Source organism: Rhipicephalus microplus, chromosome 9 (assembly GCF_043290135.1).
Source record: "Rhipicephalus microplus isolate Deutch F79 chromosome 9, USDA_Rmic, whole genome shotgun sequence".
Classification (NCBI taxonomy): domain Eukaryota; kingdom Metazoa; phylum Arthropoda; class Arachnida; order Ixodida; family Ixodidae; genus Rhipicephalus; species Rhipicephalus microplus.
Genome location: NC_134708.1, coordinates 92,617,430 through 92,642,537, shown reverse-complemented (window position 1 = coordinate 92,642,537; position 25,108 = coordinate 92,617,430). Strand labels below are relative to the sequence as shown.

General features: G+C 49.2%; 1 protein-coding gene across 1 annotated transcript in view; it reads right to left on the bottom strand.

Annotated features, from left to right (window-relative positions):
- Positions 1-24,391, bottom strand: part of LOC142771401 (uncharacterized) — a 29,983-nt gene extending 5,592 nt beyond the window's left edge. The window contains exons 1-3 of the mRNA XM_075872880.1: positions 24,220-24,391; positions 1,750-1,886; positions 1,616-1,683 (exon numbers count right to left, since the gene is read on the bottom strand). Of these exons, the coding sequence (XP_075728995.1) occupies positions 1,616-1,683; positions 1,750-1,886; positions 24,220-24,294 (280 nt within the window). The 5' untranslated portion in view covers positions 24,295-24,391. The remainder of the gene's footprint in view (positions 1-1,615; positions 1,684-1,749; positions 1,887-24,219) is intronic.
- Between the last annotated feature and the right edge of the window lie 717 nt (positions 24,392-25,108).

The window sequence follows — 25,108 nt, the reverse complement described above, 5'->3', positions numbered from 1 at the left end:
GACATTATTAAAAAATTGTTGAGAAAAAAATCTATCAGCTAGGGGTGGTTGCAAAAGCAATTTATTGCTCTTCGGTGTCATTGTTCAGGTCTTGTGTTACTTTAGCCGTAGCTAGCGCATTGCAACTCATAATAAAAACTGCAGAAAATTCGTAAGCTGCGTAATTTGAGCACTTTTCATCAAACCATCTCCAATATAACGAAGCTGGCAGCAAATACTGTACTTGACCACGCACTACTTTCGACACGCATTGCGCACGTCTTAAGTCTACCAGGAACGTGTTTCTTTTCGAATTAGCAGTGTCACTGCCAGTTCAATATATTGGTTTATTTGAACACCTATCAATCACTCAAGCATTTTGCTGTCGAGAACACTTTGCTAGACTATGTTCTAAATTTAAACACTATGTTGGGAAATTTTGTTAGGAATGTCTTCGTTTTTAAGCGTGAGGACTAGCAAGCACGACCTTGTGTGATTACAGGCTACCAAAGCAATAATATATCTCGCTGAAAGCTTCTTTGGAGAGGACCATTTGCGGTCTAAAATTATTCAAATTTAGCAGAGTTTGAACAAGTGCGTGGGCGCTAATTATAAAAATATTGCGTTACACTGCGCGGCTAGCTCACAATAAACTCAGCTGTGGACACGGTATTGAGAATTAGGTAGTACTACATGTCCTCGGAAGGTCTTTTCATCTATCAAGTTTACGGAGCTTTTGCAACCGCACTCTTTTAATAATTCATTATAATATTTGCCTAAAACAAAAAGAACTCTAGAAGCATCATTTGTAGCTAGTGCAAGAGCTCAAGGGCAGAACACAAAACTTTATCTACAAAAAATGCTATTTCGTGCTATTTAATGTCTTATAAATTTATATTAGTTTGGTTCAGCGACATGTTGCGATTCCTGAGGGCCACCTTTTGCGAGCAGCGATAAATTTATCGCACTCTATCATTCCAAATAATCATCATAAACACCAGCCTATTCGATTTTTCAGAAGTTGTTCACCACAAATTGACGCATGATTGCGCCAAGACGGTGGCGTCAGTTCAAACTATCTGTAAGTGTGAATAAACCGATTTTGTATTAAATAGCTTCTTTTGCAGCAGTGTTGCGTTAAAATCTGCTTACGGGATTCTGGAAGAGCATGCTTACCGAGTGATTACATTATGACACATCCCCTGGACAGAGAGTCTCTCGACTGATTTCCTGGGGCGCGTAATGAAACCAATTCGTTGATTAAACATTACATTGACGACTGTATAAGACCTTCATTGGAAGATTCCGCATGCGTGCTTGTTGAACGGTTTTTGGTTGGTAAAACACCAAACATCTCAGGCTGCACGTTCGCAACTTTTAAAAGGCGATGCCTCAAGAACAAAGATAGGTATTAATTATGGCCTGTAATGACGTAAATGGCCCTGTAGCAGCATCTGCTATGAAGAAGGTACTACCCACATTATTCCAAATACTCGATTTCAGAAGAACTAATGAGGATATGAGTGAGCGATACTAAATGTGAATTCTTGTACATAGTTTAAGACTCTTTACTGGATAAGAATAAAATATCAGTAAAATCGTGCTTGATTACTTTTAACAAGAACATTATCGTTACCTCTGTAAAATACAGTCATCCGCTCTTTGTGCTCTGTATCAAGCACTCCAAATATTGTCAAGTCGGATCTGCGAATAAGAAAAATGCGTGTTCAGCTTAAGGTGAAGGTAGGTAGCGGGCGCACAAAAACTAACCTGCTTCCTCCAATTAAGGCACATCTAGTTAATGAAATGGACAACGGTGAGACGGACAGAACTTCATCTACCTCGCATTTGATAAGCATTCGTCGAGTTGTTTTGGATGTCCATATTGGCTCCCTCTGGTTAAGGAACTGAAATAAGTGAAACCAAAACATTACACACACATTATATATATATATATATATATTATTTGTTGTTTTAAGCTTACTATTTCAAATCGAAGATCAAGTGAAGTTCAAAAATGTTTGTTGTTTTCATTGAAACAGACACACGCAGCAACAAACGATGCCACAACTGGGATAACGAAGCCTAAAAAAATCCGTGTACTACCCATTATTCCCATTGTCGCGGTAGGCTCACACCACCAGAGTCCCTTCTAGTTCATTTAGGGAAACTATGTGATGCATTACCACGTAATTATTCTCGAATAGACATTTTTTACCGGCGCCTTCTGTCTATTAGCACCGGAAACATTCTGGCGGCACCACCCTGAAACATTTTGTGTGGCTTGTGACCCCCGGAATCAGCCGGCGGGCCACCTCAGAGGCCATGGTTGCGATGGAACGCACAAGCTCAAACGCTGTCCCGTCGACAGGAAACCCAACAAATTTGCTTTTGGCTCCCGCCGCTGGCAGTGCCGTACCTGTCGTAAAAAAGGTACGTTAAACGTCATAAATTTTGTATTTGCAATGAACCTTCTATTTTTGCCAAGTAAAGCTTCCTCTCACCTTTTGATTGGCATCGAATTTTTTGGAGGTTTCTCACGGTCAACAATAGTTGGATTAAATTAAGAACACATTATGGCATGCAAATGGTTTATTTCACCACGAGGAATCCAAAAACTTGGCTATATGTAATAACATGGTCTAAGCTTGATCCGCTCATCTGTAAATTTTTCTGTGGTAATTTCGATAAAGGTTACAACTACCCTTCAGTGTCCGTCTTGACAATGGTTTCAAATTACGTAGTAAAATGAACCATCTCTTCACCTATACCTATATTTAAAATTTGTATGCAGCTTATACTATCTGAAGGTGGTAGCGTTAAAGAGATCGTTTCGCAAAAGTTCCGAGGTCGGTGTTTCCGCTTGTGCGCAAGAAAAAATACTTGTTTGTGACAAAAAATAAAAAATTCCAGTAAAACAATCAATAAAGAACTACAATACGTGTACGAATCGAGCCGAGGCTCTCTTCGCGCAATCAGGTGTTCTACCACAGAGGCACGGACACGCCATTTGTCAAAGCTGAATAAAAAAAAAACAATATGACTATCTTGTGGTGGAAATTTTCTGACATTGTGTCTAACCAAAAAAGTCAGGCTTTATTATGCCTAAAATTTTTTCGGTCATGTAGCAGAAAGAATCTCATTAACGCATGTAGTATCATATCAAGTAGTAGATGCGTAGAATTACGCCAGGCGTCCGAACATGTGAATGCCCAACGAGTGCGTGTTTTAAAGACCTACTCATTACAGAGCGCTCCAAGATATGTCCGTGTGCTGCCTTACGTACGCGTAGAGGACGTAAAAAGTTGGCACTTAACAATTGTGCTTTATATAGACATTCTACGGGAAGTTTAAAAGCCCAGTGTTGCACGCGCATTCGTTCGTTCCCAGTGCTAGGCCAGTAATTGAAAAGATGATTCGCACAAGGCCCAATTACGCTATCACGCTCTGCTCTTGAAGGCGAAGCAGAAGCGCCGTCCAAATTTTGGAAAGGCTGTGTTTGTAACTGTTGTGTAATTTTTTCATACAATATATACATGATGGCATCACCTCTGCTATATTCGCCAATTGCTGCCGCATGTTATAAAAGTAATAATACTAATATATTTACTACTACTACTACTGTTAATAATAATAAATTATTATTATTATTATTATTATTATTATTATTATTATTATTATTATTATTATTATTATTATTGTTATTATTATTATTATTATTATTATTATTATTATTATTATTATTATTATTATTATTATTATTATTATTATGCAATGGTAGTTTTCATTTGCACAGAAGTATGAACTGTGAGGTAACGTGCAAGCCTAGCGGGAAAATTTCTTTGCAATCGTCCACCTCCTAGCCCGCCACTGCAGGGCGCGAGAGACAGGGAGCTACGTATATGAGCATCCCAGGCTCCTTATAGCAGCATTCATCTTGACTTCTGCCACTGTGTAAGCATGTTAATAAAAGATAAATGAATAAACAAACAAGTGAACAAGTTGCGTGAAGCGGAGTCGCCTTTGCGGTTGGTGTAACTGATTGTAGATAAATCTGCTCTTTTTAGGTACGCCTAATACCTGACAAACTTGTTTCAGTACAAAAAAATAAGCCGTGTCCAGGATAGCCCAAGAAGTTACACGAAAATACAGTGCACCATTTGCGGTAACCGCTTCCCATCGATAATTCTATTCGCAACACGCGCACCCCGGGTCGCACGAGTGAAATCGAGCTGCAGCGCCACCAGTTCTCGTGACCGCCACCCGGGCTATTTCTCTGGTGGAGCTTTCAAACAAAGATTTAAATGCGAAGCATTTCTTAGCGAACTTCGGCGACATTGAGCGTATCTATCTATCTATCTATCTATCTATCTATCTATCTATCTATCTATCTATCTATCTATCTATCTATCTATCTATCTATCTATCTATCTATCTATCTATCTATTGTGGAGATGAGTTTGCACAAGGCTTACCTAATATGGGCAACCGTGTAAGGATGCGACGTCCTCCACTGCCGCTGCGTGCGAAGACGTTGCGGCCGGGTTCGTCGTTTTCTCTGGCATGGCGCAGATACCACGCACGAGGCAGGATAACAATAACAACGGGTTTATTAACCCAAGATGCAGCACAGTGCGACACTCACGCGCTTGCAGGCCGTATAGGAAACTCCGCAAGACCGAGCTAGTACGCTTGCCTAGGGCGCTACGGCTCCCGCACAAGGGCCGAAGTCGAACGCACGAACAAGAAGCCGCCTGCTAAGCAGCGCGTCAACCTCTCGTGGAGGCCTGAGAGCATCTGCCGCGACGAGCGAATCGTCGGGCGCAACACAGCTCGCAGGAAAGGAGGATGTCACGCGCGCCCAATGGGAAATGGCGCTGCGTTGTGACGTAGGCCCGCGCAGCGCACCAGCACAGCGCGTCCGGTCATGCCAGCATGGGGAAAAGCCGACGGTTGACTGGCCCAGACCAAGAGGCACCCTGGCAGCCATCTTGGCGGACGCCGGCGCTTACGCGCACGGGCTACGCCACTGGCGCGCGTGCGGTAGCTGGGAACGAGGCGCCAGGTAGGAGGGCGCTCTCGATTCCCACATCCCCCCTCCTAAGACCGAGGCTGCCCTAAAGACGCCGTATTAGCAGCATCCACTCACACCGAAAAAAACTGAGGTCCAGCTCCGTGCCCTCCACGAGATCGTTGGGCGCCCCAGTGTCTTCGTTCGGCGGCGTCTCAGCAGGAGCCTGGGGCCGCGGGAAGGCAGCGGACACCGCAGCAGCGATGGCCGACTTGAATGAAGAGTCCGTGAAGAGCGCCGCCATGACCGCCTGATTGGAGTCGGTCGACAGGCAGGTTGAAGGCCCGGGCCAGGCGGCACCCAGGCACCTCGAGAAGCGTCGAGCAGGTCCGAAAGGGTGCGTCCGCGGAAAGGACGCGGGACGGACTTGGGCTCTAACCCCACCCAGACTTTGCGTTGCTTGGACCAGCGACTAGTCGACACGAAGGCGACCGGGGCCTCAGTGCCATGTTGGAACGTCCATGTAGCGACTTCACGACGAGGCGGTGTCTTGTTAGCCTCGGCGGGGGTGCATTCGACGGAAGCGGCATGGACGTGGCCGGTGCCTGAGGAACGACCGAGCGCGCGGCTGGTCTCCCGGTTTTTTTTTTCTTGGAGAAACGGGCCATCAAGGAGGACATCACGAATGCTGGGGTGTCGTTGAAAAGCGGAAACGCACTGAAGGTTCGGCCCTAGAGGCGCGACATGCTGGACCAATAAAGAGAGCCTACTCCATCGGATTGAAGGTTGCGTGAGCCAATAGGGCGCACGCTTCCCTTCTCCCGCCGACTACGCGGAAGATACCCAGTGAGAGAGTGAGCCACCGGGGAAAGGGCGTTTCTCTCTCGAGCAGCCGGGAGCGCTGGAATCGGGTGGATATTTCGCGCGCAGCACGTGTAATGGTGTTACCAGGGGGAAAGCTCGCCAGGTAGCCGTTACTGTTGCTGCTGGATAGGCAATCGCACAGCAGCTATAATCTCCGCTCCCAAACATGGAGGGGATAACGTCCCGCTACATGCCGGGGGTGAAAAGCAGCCTAGGTGCGTTTTCGCAGGTTGTACCGGTGGCGTGGTTTGGAACCAGCCTTATCCCTGTTTCCCTGCGGTTCAGTAACCGCCTCCCCCTCCCCGAAGTCGTTGCTGCGAGCAACGAAAGCTTGGAGGTCGCAGACGTTAACTGGACTGCCGACTGGTCTCCCTTGGGAGTCAGCTAGCTTGTATACCAGGGGCGACACTTTGGTTCGCACTCGGTATGGGCCCAACCACTTGGCCGAAAGGAGGCCGAGATGCCTTTGGCGGTATCACTCAAGACGTGATTGTGCCTAAGGACGAGATCACCGACATCGTAACGGACATCCCGATGCGACCGGTCGTATTGAGCCTTCTGACCAGCTCGCGCTTTTGCCAAGTTGGAACGCGCCAGGTTGAGGGCCGCGTCCATCCGTGAGCGCCGTTCCGCCGCGTAGCCAGACGGGCTGACCTTCGCGGCGCTTGTCCCCTCTCCGCCCCGTAGGACGCGGTCATTGGGGTTATGAAGCTCTTTCGCAAAGTTGAGGAAAGTGGGCGTGTACCATGTCGAGCGATTGACTGCAGACCGCAAGGAGAAGCCGATCTCGTTAAGACCCCCGCAGGGGCGCCTGCACAAGCAGGCGTTTGGTGTGTAGCGACACCACGGACCCGAGCTAACGGGGGAGTTTTGACTCCCTCCCACGCCTAGCCGTGCGTGGCTTTGCCGTGTCCGGGGAAAAGGGGATCCTGGGGGTTGAGCTGACGCTGGGTGATTGGACCTTTAAGGCCCCCCGGCAGAAGCAACACACCCCTTTGGTCCTGGCTTCACGTAGACGGCACCCCCGGATTGACCCGCCTGGGGGGAATCGGCAGTCGCCTTTTCCTGTCTCCCGCTCACGTCTTCGTCTTTTCTCTTACTTTAAATCTTTCCTGTCCTCTCTTCTCTTCCGTTGACTTCCGTGTTTCCTGGCGGCAAGGGTTAACCCTGTGTGGCTATCCTACCTTGGATACACCATATTCGGTTATAGTGGTGGTGTACAGCTGGCGTCTGCAGGTCCTGTGCTTACAGACCCTGCAGCGTCCCCTTGTAGGACTCCATGGTGGGTGGCTGGCGCTGCTGCCGAAAATGAACTTTTTCTTATGGCTTGTTCCTTCCCCCACTCCCTGATCGCCCTCAGAAAAGAGGGCGCATCGATGAAGTATTCCAGTTTTTTGGTCACCAGAGAGTATCCTTTCCCCGATTGCACGTTATTCATGCTGACACACCCGGCAAACCAGTGAGAACAATTTCACCTTTTCTTGTTTCGAAGTCTTTGACAGAAATCTTTGGCCCAGGATATAAAGCATCGAGAATGGCAAGTGGTGACCTCCTGTTGGAGCTCCGCGACCAGAAACAATATGAGAAACTGCCTAATCTAGTGAAATTTGGAGATACCAAAATCATAGTAACCCCACACCGAACCATGAACACCACCCGTGGTGTTGTTTCAGATGATGACCTGTTAGGGCTGACTGAGGCTGAACTCCTGGAGGGTTTCAGCGAACAGAATGTCATAAACGTGAAACGAATTAGGATGAGACGTGATGGCAAAGAAGTCCAGACTAAGCACCTAATACTTACGTTTAATTCAAGTGTACTGCCCGATTCCGTTGAGGCTGGGTACATCAAGCTTCGAGTGAGGCCTTACATTCCAAACCCTCTACGATGTTTCAAATGCCCGCGGTTCGGCCACAGTTCGCAGAACTGCCGAGGCCGCCTAACTTGCGCAAAATGCAGTGCTGAAGACCACGCATCTGATGCCTGTGAAAACTCTCCTCACTGTGCGAACTGTAATGAGGAGCATGCCGCATACTCACGGTCATGCCCATGCTGGAAAAAGGAAAAGGAAATTATCAAAATTAAAGTGAAACAAAACATTTCATTTAGGGAGGCACGAAAACAGCTGTCCTGCCTACCAGAAACCAGCTTTGCCGAAGTGGCGCGTCAGGGGGCAGCGCCACGACGGCCCCCGGCGCCTGTCTGGCACACGCGTAGTGAGCCAGCGGTGACGCCTTCCACCCCCTCGGCGGTTGCAGCAAGTGCTGCTCCGCCATCCAAGAAAGACCCACCAACCTCCGGGCTGGGGGCCGCGAAGGTCTCGTCGTTTGAGGCGAGGCCCTCAAAACAAATGCAGTGCTCGCAAGAGCGTGTGTCCAGCGCCTCGCAAGAGGCAATGGACACAACACCGAACGTGAAGGCGCAGCCAGCGCCTAAGGATCGGCGCGACTCTGTCGACCGATCCAAAAAAGAAAAATCTCGTGTCACGGCCCCTGGAAAGGGTCCGTGAGCTTACTTTCCATCCTTGAGCACAGAACACAAAACACACCTAAAATGGACACACAAATACTACAGTGGAATGCCAGAGGCCTATTTAATAACCTAGATGATATCAAAGACTTGCTTAATGACTATCAGCCAAAAGTGTTCTGTGTTCAAGAAACTCATTTAAAGTCGACTCATGTGAATTTCCTAAATCAATATGTGGTTTTTCGTAAAGATCGAAATGGTGGCAATTTCTCTTGTGGAGGTGTGGCCATCATTGCACAAAGAAGCGTAGCATGCCAGCACATTGTGCTACAAAGCTCTCTTGAGGTTGTGGCTGTTCGCGCTATTCTATTCAACTGTCTTATATCTATCTGCTCGATCTACATAGCCCCTGACGAACCATTCAATAAAACAGAGTTCGAAAAGCTTATTGATCAGCTTCCAGAACCATATGTGTTAATTGGAGATTTTAATGCTCACAGTTTGCTATGGGGTGATACCAAATGTGAGGCGAGAGGTCGTGCAATAGAAAACTTTCTTCTCGCATCTGGAGCCTGTCTGCTCAATAAGGCAGAGCCAACATACTTCAGTACCACACACAATACATATTCATGCATAGATTTAGCCATTGGGTCGCCGTCACTCCTACCTTACTTAGATTAGAAAGTTATTAACAATCTATTAGGAAGTGACCATTTTCCAACTCTTTTAGTTACAAAACAACGGGATGACCGGCCGTCTTATCCCAAAAAGTGGAACTTTCATGTTGCAAACTGGGTGAAATTCAGAGAGCTATGTACACTACACCTCGAAGAGGTAGACCATTTGGAAGTAGAAGAGATGGCCAACTATATGTCGGAATATGTTCTTACTTGTGCGAAAAGTGCATACCGCAGTCCAGGAATGATAAGGTTAACGCAAAGCCATGGTGGAATCGGAAGTGTGAAATTGCTAAAAAACGGCAAAACAAAGCATGGAGGGTTTTTTCTCGCTACCCAACAGCAGAAAACTTGATAACCTTTAAAAGTTGCAAAGCGAATGGAAGGCGTGTTCGCCGTATAGCCAAACGGGAAAGCTGGAAACGCTATATATCCTCAATAAACTCCTACACAGACGTCAGCAAGGTTTATAATAGGGTGCATAAACTTAAAGGACAAGGCCCAAATCCCTTCCCTTTGGTGAATCACTGCGGTGATACAATAGAAGAACAGGAAAACGCTCTTGGCGAACACTTCGAGAAAATGTCAAGCTCAGAAAACTATACCACTAAGTTCTTACGCCACAAAAGCATAGCTGAAAGTGTACCTCTGTGCCGGAACAAGGCTCGATCAGACGGATACAATAAACCACTAACAGTATACGAACTGAAGCTCGCCCTTGGTTCCTGTGGAAGTTCTGCTCCTGGTTCCGATACGATTACTTATGAAATGATCAGAAATCTCCCTGATGAAACCCTGAAATGCCTTTTAGCACTTTACAACAAGATTTTCAGTACCGGCAAAATACCCTCTGCTTGGAAAGAGGCAATAGTACTACCAATCCTTAAACAGGGCAAAGATCCCTCTTCGGTAAATAGTTACAGGCCTATCGGCCTCACAAGCTGCCTACTCAAAGTGTTTGAAAAAATGATTAACCGCCGCTTGGTCGATTACTTGGAATACAATGGCATATTGGACCCGTGCCAGTCTGGTTTCCGTACAGCTAGATCCACAACTGACAATCTTGTCCTCCTCGAGCCGTATATACGTGACGTGTTTGTACACAATCAATACTGTCTGTCTGTTTTCTTCGATCTTGAGAAGGCATATGATACTGCCTGGCGATATGGAATCTTGCAAGATCTACTGTCTTTCGGTATATGTGGCAGGTTGATTACCATCTTAAAAGATTACCTGTCTGAAAGGAAGTTCCGTGTAAGAATAGGTGCTGTGTTATCGCTCACATTTATCCAAGAAAATGGAGTGCCGCAGGGAGGAGTATTAAGCTGCACACTATTTATAGTTAAAATGAACTTTCTTCGCTCTGTTATTCCACCTGCGATATCGTACTCTCTGTACGTGGACGACATTCAAATTAATTTCAAATCGTGTAACTTGACTGTATGCGAACGCCAGATACAGGTAGGTATTAACCGACTTGCAAAATGGGCTGACGAGAATGGTTTTAAGTTTAACACTGACAAGACTACTAGTGTGCTGTTCTCGAGACGACGAGGTGTGCATCCTGACCCCTGCATTCTAATGAATGGACAAAATATAGTCATCGTGAAAGAACGAAAATTCCTCGGTGTAATTTTTGATTCAAAACTCACCTTCATCCAGCACATAAAACAGCTGAAGTTGAAATGTCTCAAGACCATGAACCTTTTAAAGATTTTATCGCATCAGTCGTGGGGGACAGACAGGCACTGTCTCATATCTCTGTTTCGAAGCCTGGTTTTGTCACGTATAGACTATGGATGCATAGTATATCAGTCAGCTTCAAGGACAGCACTGAAAATGTTGGACCCTGTATACCACCTAGGTATCTGGCTGGCACTTGGTGCCTTCCGTACCAGCCCTATTCAAAGCCTTTATGCAGAGTCAGATCAGTGGCCACTAGACTATCAGCGCACGTATCTAGGAGTCAACTATGCAGTTAAGATCATGTCTCTGAAGCAGCACCCATGTAAAACACTTATGAACGATGTGTCTACTACCCAGTTATACCTAAACCGTTCTTCTATCGCCCCACCGTTCCCATTGGCAATAAAACCTGCAGTAAAAAAACTTGCAATTTTCTTCAATGACTTGGAGGAAAGTGACCATGTCGAACACATTCCTCCCTGGCAGCAATGTTCAATTACTTGTGACTGGTCTTTCAAAGACATCATAAAAGAAAATTGTCCAAGTGCACTTATTGAGCAACATTTCTTGGCCCTTGAACACAAATATCGTTCAACTGCGTTCTTCTCTGATGGCTCAAAATCTCAAACATCTGTATCTTGTGCAGCCTATGGACAAAAGTTCTCGGACACCAGAACCATGCATACACATACCAGCATTTTCACAGCGGAAGCCTATGGTATCCTGCTTATTATACAACACATTAAACAACACAAGATACAAAAGTCTATAGTGTACACAGATTCTTTAAGTGCTGTCAGGGCCCTGTCTTGTGGCAAGTACAGCAAAAACCCTACTTTCCTTAATGAAATCTATGCAGCCTACAACTTAAAACTTTCTATTGTTATTTGCTGGGTTCCAGGTCATTCTGGAATTGCGGGCAATGAAATAGTGGACAAGAATGCACGAGAAGCCGCTGGTCGGCAAACCATAGATATAACCTCTGTTCCGGGTGTAGATCTAAAACCTGTTGTACGTAGAGGTCTACGCAACCACTGGCAAGCTGAATGGGACAGAGAAATCGACAACAAACTCCACCTTGTAAAACCCCAGCTGAGAAAAGTTATCCCCCAAAAACTCAACAGGTTCGCCGAAGTCGCTCTAACACGGCTCAGAATAGGCCACACTTATGCCACACATAAACACCTTTTGACAGGCACTGATCCACCTACATGTATACACTGTGGAGAGAGTCTAACCGTTGTGCATGTCCTCATACAATGTCCTATGCTTCACCAAGCACGACTGACCCATTTCAGGGAGCTCTATCGATATCATATCCCACTTCATCCAGCGCTGTTTTTATCACTTGATGCAGTGGTTGACCTTAAGAGGCTTCTTCATTATCTTGGGAAAGTGAAATTTTTAACAATGATATCATTCCATCCTAGGCACCAGGCTGCGCCTCAAGTGTGAGGTACCCCCTGGTGCATAAAAAGTATGTCTGAGCATTCGCAGTTCTTGCTCAGGCAAGGACTTCAGCTGCGAGGGTCTTGGGCCTTGCAGACAAATTTTTCAGCACAGACTTCAGCCAACAAAATGAAGGTTTTAGCAAAGTGACATTCCTTTTTTAAACAAAGTGACATTCTTTTAAATGTACTGTGTTTTAAATGGTTCGTAGATATTTGTTAATTTTTAATCATGTTTTAATCATTTGTTTTAATTTTTAAACCAATAACCGAAATGAAACACTTGTACTGGCGCTCTTTGGCCTTAGATGCCCTTGCGCCAATAAAACTTAACGTAATAAAAAATAATAATAAATCTCGTTAAGACAAGCATCCCAATCCCTGTGTTGCTGCGCAAAGGCTGTCAGCAAGGGCTTAAGCTTCCGGTTGATCTGCTCGGTCGGGTTGGCCTGTGGGTGATATGTGGTTGTTTTATGGTGCTTAATGCCAAAGGCAGCACACGCATCCACAAACACCTTGGCCGTGAAATAGGACCCATTATCCGTGATCAACTCCGCCGGAAAGCCAAAGCGGGTAAAGGCCTCGGTAAACTTGTCCCAGATTACGCGTGCCGTTAACGTCCGAAGAGGAAACAGTTCGACCCCCTTCGTGAAGTGATCTGTGACAGCCACGAGAAAAACATGGCCTCTCCGGCTTCTTGGGAAAGGTAGGTCCCATAATATCACAAGCCGCGACCTGCCAAGGTTGTTGGCTGTCGATCGGCTGCATGAGCCCGGGAGGCTTGCCCCCGCGAGGCTTCACGAATTGGCACACGCGGCATGAGCGGGCGTAGTGAAGGGCGTCGCGCTTCATGCCAGGCCAGGTTGCGGAGCGGCACAACTTTTGAAAAGTCTTAAGGCCACTCACGTGTCCGGCCAACCGCGAGTCGTGCAAATAACCTAGGGTGTCTTTCCTTAGACTGCAGGGTATCACCACCTTGAAAGACTCCTGAGGAGCTTCTTCAGATAAGACGTAGCGCAGGAGAACGCTGTCGGCATCAAGCAGGTACGAGTCCAACGTGTCCGCAGCAATACCAGCCTGCGTACGGCACTCGGCGCGGACAGCAATACCAGCTGTCTGTTCGCGCCCGGCGGCTTGACCGCCAGGCTCCACTTTGGAGCTGAGCTCTTTGAGCTTATCAACAATGTGTTGACAAAACGGATCGTCCTGCTGAGCCTTGAGCAGCTCCTCTCTGCTAAAGACAATACCGGCGGACGTGACAGGGTCTACCAGGTATGCGTCCTCACCCGAGGCTGTCGACTCGAAAGTAATTTCGAAATCGAAGTTCGCGCCATTCGACCCTTTGGAGCCAGAGGGCCCGGGGTTTACTTGATGCGATTGCTCTCGGGAGTGGCGGACACAAGTGTCGGACGCCGAAACGGGGGCACGCGACAAGTCGTCAGCCATGGCGTTCGAACTCCCTTTTCGGTAGCGCACAACAAAGTTGTACCGCTGCAAGGTCAACGCCCAGTGCGCGAGGCGGCCCGAGGGCTCGCGCAAGCGCTTAAGCCAGGTGAGTGCCATGTGGTCCGTTTCCACCACGAATGGCACGCCGCCGACATAGCAGTCTAACTTCTGGGGGCAAAAATATAGCGAGATATTCCCTTTCATTGACGCTATAGTTACGCTCGGCGGCGTTAAGTGACCGGCTCGCAAACGCGACTGGCCGGAGGATGCCGTCGTGCTCCTGAAGAAGTACCGCGCCGAGACCCAGGTCGCTCGCGTCCACTTGGACAACGAACTTCCTGTTCAGGTCGGGCAGCTTTAACTCGGCTGTGTCTACTAGAGCTTCGGAAAGCGCCTTGAAGGCTCACTCTAGTTCTGGCCCCCTGCTCCATCGTGCCGACTTTTTTAAGAGTGCAGTCAAGGGTGCTTGGAGGGCTGCACAGTTTAGAATGAACTGTCGATAGTAGTTCACTATGCCCAAAAAGTGCCTCAGGCCCTGAATGTTTGCTGGCGTCGGGTACTCCACAATGGCACGTACCTTCTCCTCACACGGCAGAACACGACCGCTCTGAATGGTAAAGCCTAATAGTGAGAATCGAGTCTCAGCTATTTGAGCTTTCTTCGGGTTCAAAGTCAACCCTGCGGCACGCAATCTCCCGAGGACATCCTCCAAGTGGTGAAGGTGTTCCTCGAACCCTCGAGAGAAGATGACGATGTTGTCGAGGTACGCCATGGCGTGTTGCCATTTAGCGTCCCCTAGAACACGGTCTATCAATCTCTGGAACATAGCTGCAGCTCCAGAACAGCCAAACGGCATGCGGGTAAACTCGTACAAACCCCCTGTGAGAGGTGAACGCAGTTTTCTCCGCGTCAGCCTGCTCCATCTGAACCTGTAGGTAACCACGGCTAGCATCCAAGGTGCTGAAGTAGCAAGCACCGCCTAGAGCAGCCACGGTCGAGTCAACGTTAGGCATAGGATAAGCAACCTTCCTCATGACCTCGTTCAGCCGGCGGTAGTCCACACAGAGCCGGTGAGAGCCGTCTTTTTTGGGGACCATTACCACCGGGGAACCCCAAGGACTGTTTGAGCGTTGGACAACTCCGGTCTCAATCAACTCATCTAGTGCCTGGTCACATGATTTCCTCTTTGCCGCACTAACGGGGCGAGGATTGCATTTCCACGGTTGTGCGTCACCTGCGTCGATCCGGTGCCTCACCAGAGAGGTCCGACCCGGGCGTTCCGTGAACGTATCGCTGAAACGAGTCGACAGCGACGACAGGCATGCTTTCTCGCGTTTCGACAAGCTGTCCGGCAAAGGCGGCAGTGAGCCATTCGATTTGCTGCTTAGCGGCAGGGTCACCGGCATAGCCGAGTCCGCGTTCACCGCGGCATCATTATGCTCGAGAGAAAGCTGTGCGCACGGACCGTTTTCCGCCGCGCCGGCCAAAGGACCAGTCTTGGCGTCAAAGGGGGAGACGCTGGCCGCGGGGGCAACGCTTGGTCTCCTTTCCTCCTTCTTCCGCGTGGTGTCCGGCAACTTACTGGCAGCAGAGACCACGGGAGGTGCAGCGAAAGGCCGTAGGGCGCCAGATTGTCCGTCCCTGTAGCCTCCGCTTGCGACGTCAATCACGATACCTGTGCGCGCGAGAAAGTCGCGACCGAGAATCACAGGCACAGAAAGACGAGGGAGATGCACAAAGCGCTGTCGGCGTGCGCGATTCTCCCAACGCACAACCAACCTCATAGCGCCACACGAGGTGGCGGTACCGCTGGCGAGGTGGAAGGCAGTGTCGCAAGCTCGAATGTGGACAGAGCGGTCGCGCAAATGAGCTCTAACCTCTTCGCCAAACAGTGATATCGAAGCCCCACTATCCAGCGACGCCGCAAACACACGACCAGCGATTGTGAGGGTGATGAACGGCGCTGGCGTGGCTGGAACGTCATGTCCAGCGCGACACGCCATCGATGCCAGAGGTTGGGTTACACCCCCGAGCTCTCTTACTGCTGCAGCCGCCGGAAAGGGGGAGCTCACCGACGGCTCACCTCGTTTTCCGACGGGCGAGGAGGCCCTTGTGTCCCCAACCAAGTGGCTTTGAAAGAGGAAAAAGGAAGAAAAAGGCGCAGTCTCGTTACTGCCTCTCTTAAACGAGGGCACCTCCACAGTTAAGCGCAGGGAAGGGGGGATGGGAATCAAAGAGACAGAAGAGAAGAGGTAAGAGTAAAGTGGTGAAAAGCAATCACACCGCATCACATAGCGTGCGTCCGAAATCGCTGCGATGATCCGCAACCATCAGGAAAAGCCGCCAGGAAGGCCGGAGATTTAATTTACCGAAAAAGAAGAGAATGAGCCTAAAAGGCGCATAAAATGATGAGCGAACACTCTCGCGCGACCACGAAGCGCACTTGTGTCAATTGGGGCGCGTTGCACTCACGCGCGGTGTGACCATGCTCGTGGCAACGAAAGCAGACCACGCATTTTCCTCCAACAGGGGGGGGGGGGGAAGATTTTTGTGATCCTTTAGAGCTACGAGGTGTCCGTTCGCTAGCCGCAGGGGGGGCTCCGTGATCGGATATCCCCTCGTGCACTGGAGCACGGGGTTTCCGTTCTTGTTCACGCTGCCGGGCAACGGTGGCCGCCCGGGCGTACGAGTACGGGTCCAGAGCGCGGTCCGACACGTCGAGCCCGTCTTGGTCTCTCACGGCAGAGGCCGCCTCATGGTTCGGGGATCCCCAGTGTGTCGAGTCACGACCAGCCCCCGCGCATCGAGGCTCGAGAGACGTGGACGGTGGTGGCGGCGGGCGATAGGCTCGCACCGCCAAAATGTCACCCTGAATACGCTTTGCATCGGATGATTTGATAGATTGATATGTGGGGTTTAACGTTCCAAAACCACTATATCATTATGAGAGACGCCGTAGTGGAGGGCTGCGGAAATTTAGACCACCTGGGGTTCTTTAACGTGCACCCAAATCTGAGCACACGGGCCTACAACGTTTCCTCCTCGATCGGAAATGCAGCCGGCGCAGCCAGGATTCGAGCCCGCGCCCTGCGGGTCAGCAGCCGAGTATCTTAGCCACTAGACCACCGCGGCGGGGCGCTTCGCATCGGATGACAGCTCGTTTAGGTCACGATAACGGGCGCTCCGAAGGTAAGCGGCGAAGGTTGGATGAGCCTGACGTATGGCTCACTCCACCTTCTCGGCGTATGATGCCGTAGGATCGGCAAGGAGGTAGAGCTCCTGCAAAGCCCGAACGTACTCGAGAAGAGATTCGTCGGGATGCTGTGTGTGAAGCTTTCACTCGCGACGCATGCGGCACTCGTATACAGGAGGAAGGAATTCGCTACGGAAGAGCGCCCTAAACTCCTCCATTGAGCGAGCTTGGTGGCCGACGAGCCAGTACCATCTCGCCGCTTGGGCTGTCAGCGACACGGGCAAAACAGGGCCAAGCATAACGCTGTCGCCCAGCCACGTAGCCTGCTGATAGCGGTGCAGCGCCTCGAGGTACTCTGTGGCACTGATGCGGTCCGAATAACCGCTGTACGCAGGCAGAGGTACCCTTAAGCTACTCGTAAAGCTTGGCTGAGGAGACTCGGGGTCTCCCTTCAAAGCACAAGGCTGCGAGCGCACCACTTCCAACAGAATGTTTAGGCGCTGCGCCACAGTAGCCTGCAGCGGTGATTTCTCCGAGGCGGGTGCGGCCGTAACAGGTGCGCGCGCCTGTTCCCCAACCTGTACGTCCGACCGAAAACGGCCAGTACACGGCATGGAGGAGGGTAGGGTTAGCGCTCCGACTGATGCTTGAGGCCTCACGCGACTGGCAAACGGGTCGACAGCGGAGCACGGTGGCCCACGTCCGTCGAAAGCGTCGCCCACGCGAGTCTCAGGCCAGCGAGCGTCGGTGAGCGCGGCGACGTTGTCGGTTAAGCGAGCAGGCTCGCGAATGACATTGTCAACCCTTTGCGCTCGCGACCACGACGGGTCAGTAAGCGAGTTCCCGCCAACACCTGAGTGCCCCCGGTAAGAAGGACTGGGTGCGGCTATTTGAGCTGTCAACCGTGCTGCTGACGGGGAAACGTCAGCGAGCGGAGACTGCGCCGGGGATGGGCGCGTAAGCGCGTGAGTCTCGAACAGCTTACACAGCCTGTTACTGGCTTGGCTAGGACTGTGGTATTCATTCAAGCGACTCGCATCACCATAGGGGGTCCCGACAAAGAGATCTCTCCCGGTGAACGAAAGCAGAGGGTCGCAGAGAGGGCAGTACCCCGGGCTGTTGCAGCGGTCCGCCTCGAACGAGATCGCGTCCGTCGCCACAGGATCGAACAGGAACGAGCGACTCGAAGGGGTCTGGTCTGAAGCCATGCCGAAACAAGGTTGGGCGCCAGTTGTGTGTAGATAGGTTTACACAAGGCTTATCTACTAGACGCAACCGTGTAGGGATGCGACGTCCTCTACTACCGCTGCGTGCGAAGACGTTGCGGCCGGGTTCGTCGTTTTCTCCGGCACGGCGCAGAAACCACGCTCGAGCCAGGATAACAACAACAACGGGTTTATTAAGCCAAGATGCAGCACAGTGCGACACTCATGGGCTTGCAGGCCGTATAAAAAACTCCTCAAGACCGAGCAAGTACGCTTGCCTAGGGCGCTACGACTCCCGCACAAGGGCCGAAGTCGAACGCACGAACAAGAAGGCGCCTGCTAAGCAGCGCGTCAACATCTCGTGGAGGCCTGAGAGCATCTGCCGCGACAAGCGAATCGTCGGCCGCAACACAGCTCGTAGGAGAGGAGGATGTCACGCGCGCCCAATGGGAAATGGCGCTGCGTTGTGACGTAGGCCCGCGCAGCGCACCAGCGCAGCGTGCCCAAACATGCCAGCGCGGGAAGAAGCCGACGGTTGACTGGCCCAGACCAAGAGGCGCCCTGGTGGCCATCTTGGCGGATGCCTGCGCTTATGCGCGCCCGGGCTACGCCGCTGGCGCGCGTGCGGCAGTTGGGAACGAGGCGCTAGGTAGGAAGGCGCTCTCGATTCCCACACTATCTAACTAGCCGCCTACGACTTTTAGCTCTCCTGGACGTTTCGATAACGGTATAAATGCCAAACTTGGTATGGCATTACAATACTGCATGAAGAACATATTTGACTAGTCACAACATGAGAATCATGACATAAGCCATGAATGTTATGATTTCCATTTCATGGTCCTGCAGTTCTTGCAGAGGCTTCGTTCACGTGGCATGTTGCAAAACTGGTATGGTATCACATCATTACATGGCGAACACAAGCGACAGATCCTAACATGAACATCATGACATGCATGTCATGTAACAACATGACTACAAGCAGCGCTCATGATGCGCTCACGGACGTTTCGCTAGCGTCACATGTACCAAATTTGGTATTACGGTACGGGAACGGATGGCACAGGTATGTGACTGGTGCAAACATGATAATCATAAAATGCCGTGTCATGTAACAACATGACTACATGCCAAGCTCATAATGCGCTGGCGGTTGTTTCGCTGGCTTCACTTATACCAAGTTTGGTATCACGGGACGTGAATGGATGACGAAAGTATGATACTGTGCGACCGTGATAAACATGAGGTTCGTGTCATGTAAAAACATGACTGCATGCAACACTCTTAATGTGCTCGCGGCCGTTTCGCTAGCTTCACGTATGCGAAATTTAGTATTACGTGACGTAAATGGGTGACGAAGGTATGTGAGTGGTGCAAACAATATAATCATGAGATCCATTTCATGTGAGAAATTGATGACATGCCACTGTCAAGGTGCCAATACATTTAGACGTGACGTGGTGCGTGTGCTCATCCGCATTCTTTTCGTTGCGTCACGCCGGCGTTGCCACACCAGGCGCCGGTCCTGCCATATACTAGCAGGTGCGCGCCGCACTGCCTTTCTTTGACGCATGCACGTTTCAGCGCGTCCAGCATCCCTCCGTTACAAAAAGAGAGAGACGCAGTGTTGTCTGGGTAAAAGAGAGTTTTAGTACTGCGTACGCTGCGTACGTGGCGGCGTTGCGTACGTACGGACGCCGCGTTCTGCGTAGTGCGCATGCGCAGACCGTAACGCTCACGTATCGCGTTACGTACGCAGCCGCTACGTACGCACGCATCAGATGCGTGCGTGCGTACGTATGAGGTGATCGCGCCGCTCTCGAACAAGTTCGCGACAGCGCGAGACTTCGTTTTGCAAAGTGGTGGCATCGAACACTCTAAGCCGAAATTCGGCAAAGTTGGACTAACTGCAGTCGTTAAACCAATGGACGAACGGTTCGTCCAACAGGGACTAAATGTGTGACAATGCGTGTCTTGCGCAAACGCCCGGCAATGAAGGGACCAACGGGGAGGGCAACTGCGCCGCGATCGCCTCCTGTCGATGCTGCACTGCAATGCTCGGCGTGGTCGGCGATCATGAAAAAAGGTTATATCGGCTATACGCCACTGTGAAAGCGAAGTAATACGAAACAAACAGAAGATGTCATTAGAGGCAAGTAGTACAACACGCAGTCAGTGCACACAGCAAGCGCCATCGCGTTTCCACCATGCCGGCACGGGCGGGCCGAAACCAAGTGAAAATCGCCGAACACGGGCAATGCGGATAACTCGCTTCATTGCGCTGAATAAGTTCGAACTACGGTGAACACTGACAATGCTAATAAAGGTAAGCTGTTCATCAGCGGTCGTGTACCCACACAGTGACCACAAGTTCAAAGCGATATATAGGAAAAGTAGGCTTCGTACGTCATCGGTATCAAGCGGGCTGCCGGTGTGAGTGCATTGCCGGCACAAGCGAAGGAAACGTCGCGTACAAGTTCAGAAAAATAGTAGCTCAGGTAAACTTATGTCTTTTTATCCATGCGACAATCGTTATCGAAAATCCAACGTGTAGGCGATCGCGGATACGACTAATCGTGCGGCCAGCGGTACACAGGTTGTGCCTTACCAGCACGATGAAAGAACCGTGCCTGCGAACGGTCTCGTCGCTGTAAGTATGCAGATATCTACATCACTCGGTAAGACACAGCGAACATGGGGCACTTACCTATTGTTCATTTGTGACTATAAAATAACGACGACGAAAATTCCACGCGAGCCGCATGTTGCGATCGCCGGCGGTCGTTTAGCCGTACTCGTCGTAAGCCTAGCGACGCCGTCGGCAAGCCGACACGGTATGGCATCGGCGGGGCGCCTGCGGCTGCTTCGCCGGCTTTTCCGCACAAGCGCCGCTGCTATGTTTGTGTTCGCGGACTCGTGCGCCAGCACTGAAAACGCTGGTTCGGCCGACATGATCGAATACCAGCTGATAATTCGTTATCTCGGGCTGGAGGCATGTTGAAGATTAGATAGATCCATATTAAAAGATCGATGCGCATCGGTGCTACGAATAAGCCCATGTAAATTTTCGCATTACGGTGTCAATATTTATTGTTTTCTTGAGCCGAGTAAAAGTCGCCCACTGGCACTAGATGGGAGGTCAAAATACTGTGCTATATATACCCGAGAGTCGGTTCTCTCTATACAGTACAGCGCGGGCAGTCAGTGTTTACGGTGTTTTACTTTGAAATTATAGTGCGTATGTATGTGTGTGTGTGTGTTGCATGAATAACATACTATGATCTTCAGTGCTGATTAAATTGGAATAAACATAAATTACACTGCTCAAACGCAGTGTCGCCATTTTTTTTGCCATTGGTCCAGATGGTTCAACTGTTAGTCCCACTGGAGCATTCTACTGGGGCCAACAGTTAAACCAAGTGGAGTAAGTGCTTGGTGTAACAGTTGAGCCCCTGCATTTACTCCCGCAGTTAGTCCAAAATTGGTTCGAAATCTGTGGCAGCGCATTTAGACCCCTAAAGGACCAATGGCATACCCCACTTTAGTCTTTTTCGGCTTAGAGTGAAGGCAAGCACCAACCGGCTCTGTGGCTTAAACTATGGCCATAATCTGGCTATAACACTTCGATTGGCTCACATTGGCTGTCCACAACTCGTGCTTCTATTTTGATCTACCAGATGGCGCAGCACGCTTCACGCTCATTACGTACGCGGGTACTACGGCGTACTAAAAGCCGATTAGTGGCAAACGGCGCCACGTAACGCAAGGCGCTTGCGTGATGCTTACGTAGCACCATTCCGCAGTACTAAAACTCTCTAATGCCCCGGCACAAAATGCAGCAGGTCGCATTTCGCGCTGGTTGCCGTTGAGCCACGCTGACGAACGCTGGTCACGCCAGTTGCGCCTGGCGTCAGACTATAGTATGCTCGCGTTTTGCTAACGCAGCGTTGCTGTGCCCATCGTGCGCACGCGTCAATGCTACACTGAAGTATATCGGGCCCTTCATGATGCGCTCCCAGCCGTTTTGCTATCTCCACATATGCTAAATTTGGTGTTACGTGACGTCAATGGATGACAAAACATATGACTGCTGCAAACATGACAAACCTGAAACGTGTGTCATGTAAGAACATAACATACCACACTCATAGCGTGCTCGCGGGCGTTTCGCTAGCTCCACATATACCAAATTTGGTATCACGTGTCGTGAATAGATGACGAAGGTAAAGAACACATTTAAACATGATAATGGTTACACGGAAGTGATGTACTTCATCATTTATCGGCGCCTCGTAACGTTGTGCTGATTTTAAAGTGACATACCAACCTTTCTAATTTGTGCTTCGCATAAGAACGATTCCCACTGAACGTGGAATCTGCCAATTTGTTGTAACGTTGACCTTCTCTTACATTCATTCCGCACTCGGAGGAGGTCCGCTGGCTCCACCGAGCTCCCACGATGCGAGTGCCCTCTCCCGCCAGAGCACGCTCCTCCTCTCTACTCACTCTTCATAGCTCCACCCCCACCACCTACTCCGGTTGCTAGGGGAGAGAATCCGTGTGCCCGCTCGCAGCAGTTGCTATTGAAGAGGGACTGAGAGCGGAGAGGTACCACCTGCCGGTGTGCTGACACCGACAGACGTTTCACATGCCCTGATTAGGAAATGCATTCGCACTTGAAACTGACAGGTAACACTCCGAGATTATAATCCACGTACGCACCACCTTGAAAATAAGCAGTTCTCATGAGTTAATTTCACAAGCGTTGTAAAAAAATCCAGCATCTCTACGGAGTTAATGATGATGAGTTCGGCGAAGCGTGCGTCAGTGCGTCCGTGCATCCGTACGTTCGTGCTTCTCTCCATCCATCTGGTCTTCCCTCCATAGGTCCGTGCGTCTGTCCGTGCTGCCGTTAATGCATTCATACAACCTTGCATCCGTCTTTTCTTCAGTGTGTCTGTCTGCCTATCCGTCCATCTATGCGTTCATTCATCTGTCTGTTTGTCATTCTGTCTGTCTGTCTGTCTGTCTGTCTGTCTGTCTGTCTGTCTGTCTGTCTGTCTGTCTGTTCATCAGTACGTATGTCTGTCAATCCGTCTCTACGTGCGTCTCACTGTCTGTCCGTGCAACCATGAGTCAGTCAGTGTATCCGTCCATTCGTGCATACGTGTGTGTCTGTCCATCCGTCCGTGCGTCAGTCAGTCAGTCAGACGTTCATTCTGTCTGTCCATCAGTGCGTCTGTTTGTGCGTCTGTCAGTCAGTGGTCCGTTCCCCCAACCATCCGTGTTTGGCTCTGTCTGTCTGGCCGTCCGTCCAGGCTCCCCTCTGTTCGTCTCTGTCTGTCCGTCTGTAGGTAAGTCTGTTCATCCGCCAATCCATCTAGAGAACACTCCAAGTACCGCCATCTCGCAGCTTTTTATCATATGTTCATGATATACCAGTCACATCATCTAGTGAACATTTGGAGGACTAAACGAGAGGTGGCTACATACTTCAACTACTTACTACTACTACTCATACCACTTCTACTACTATTAACTATTACTAGTAGTACATACAACGCGGACGCGTGGCCCACGGCATAAGGAGCTTCGTTCATAAACAATACACTTAGTCAACACTATCCACTCTTAGTACACATGAAGAAGCAGCGTGCACAACGAATGAATTACCCATGCTATTATTTATAATTTAAACACAACATTAGAAAGTATATTCTCGAAAAGCCTTTGACGGCGACAATAAGCATGATTTCACAAAGGCACACAAATGATGTAGGCAGAACACATCATTTTCTAATTTACATTACATCAAGTGTATTTCGAGCGTTCACTAGCATACAATATTTACTCGCGTTAAATATTACATCAAAGTAATGCGCAGGTCTTTTGTCAATGTATTCAAGCATATTTTAGGCCTCCTTGTACTTTAAAAATGTTATTACTTTCGCTCAAAGTTCATACATATAGGCGAAAAAATCAAACATCTGTGCACGAAGCATTAGAAAGTGTCATGTCTGCCGGTTAAACGTGGTCATATGTTCGATGGTTCATGTCAATTGTGTCCACGTGTCAAGGCTGAACTGTCCAGGCCTTGAATGACTACCTAACAAAGCCGATACGGACATTTGTAAAACAGGAAGAATCACGAATATGTACTTGCATGCTTAGGTTGCGCTTTATGACCAGTCATGCGTCAAATATTCAAAATACATTGAAATGTCCTGAATTATCAACTAACCTGCTTTACGTCCCTGTTTGCCGTAACATCAGTGAAAACAAGAACGAGTATGGCTGCAAGAATTTCTGTTTGCATGGTGGTTTAGTTCACTGTTCGTAATATGTCTGGGCTGCCAGCACGAGGGTTTATAATGATCATCAGTTTCGTGAGTACAGAATGCAGAGGCGCCACTTCCCAGTCTTTTATGCAACATGGTGACGTAGATGGATCGCATTTTTGGGCTCATACTGTTATCTTCATCGGTGGCCATGAATTGCTTGCACCTTATGTGTTTGATATTGACTCTACTGCCGAATCATTGGCACGTCATCGTAGGTTTCACATCAGTATTGTAAAAAGAAAATTTCCACCTAAATCAGCACAACCTACTTGCTGAACAATGCCGCAGACATTTATGCAATTCCTGAAACTCAAGAAGGGTTGATCGACGGCGCGGAAACATTTTTGGTCTACCCTTTTTTCTAAGAACAAAAGCGTACTCTGTTGATTAAGCAAGATTTTGCTTTTTTGAGGTACGGGTAAATTGCGTTTAACACACAATGACATTCCTAAGAACTCGCTAGAAATAGAAAAAATTTGTTACGCCGAAGCACTGGGTGTAAATGTAGGCTCATCTTGGAGATAATAGTTTGTCTTTTGAATACCGACAACGTGAGGGAATAGAAAGACATGAATTTTTACGAACTGACATGCAGAAGCTATGCTATATCTTAGCCAATATACATTGAGGATGACGCTGAAGAGCTACTTTGAACGAATATATCACTAGAAATGCACGATAGTAAAAAGAGACAAAAATCGATCCTATAGCACTAAGCCACGCAAACTTTAAGAGAGTGATACCGAGTGATTTGAGATATATATGGCTGCGCTTAGGTTAACAACGCCG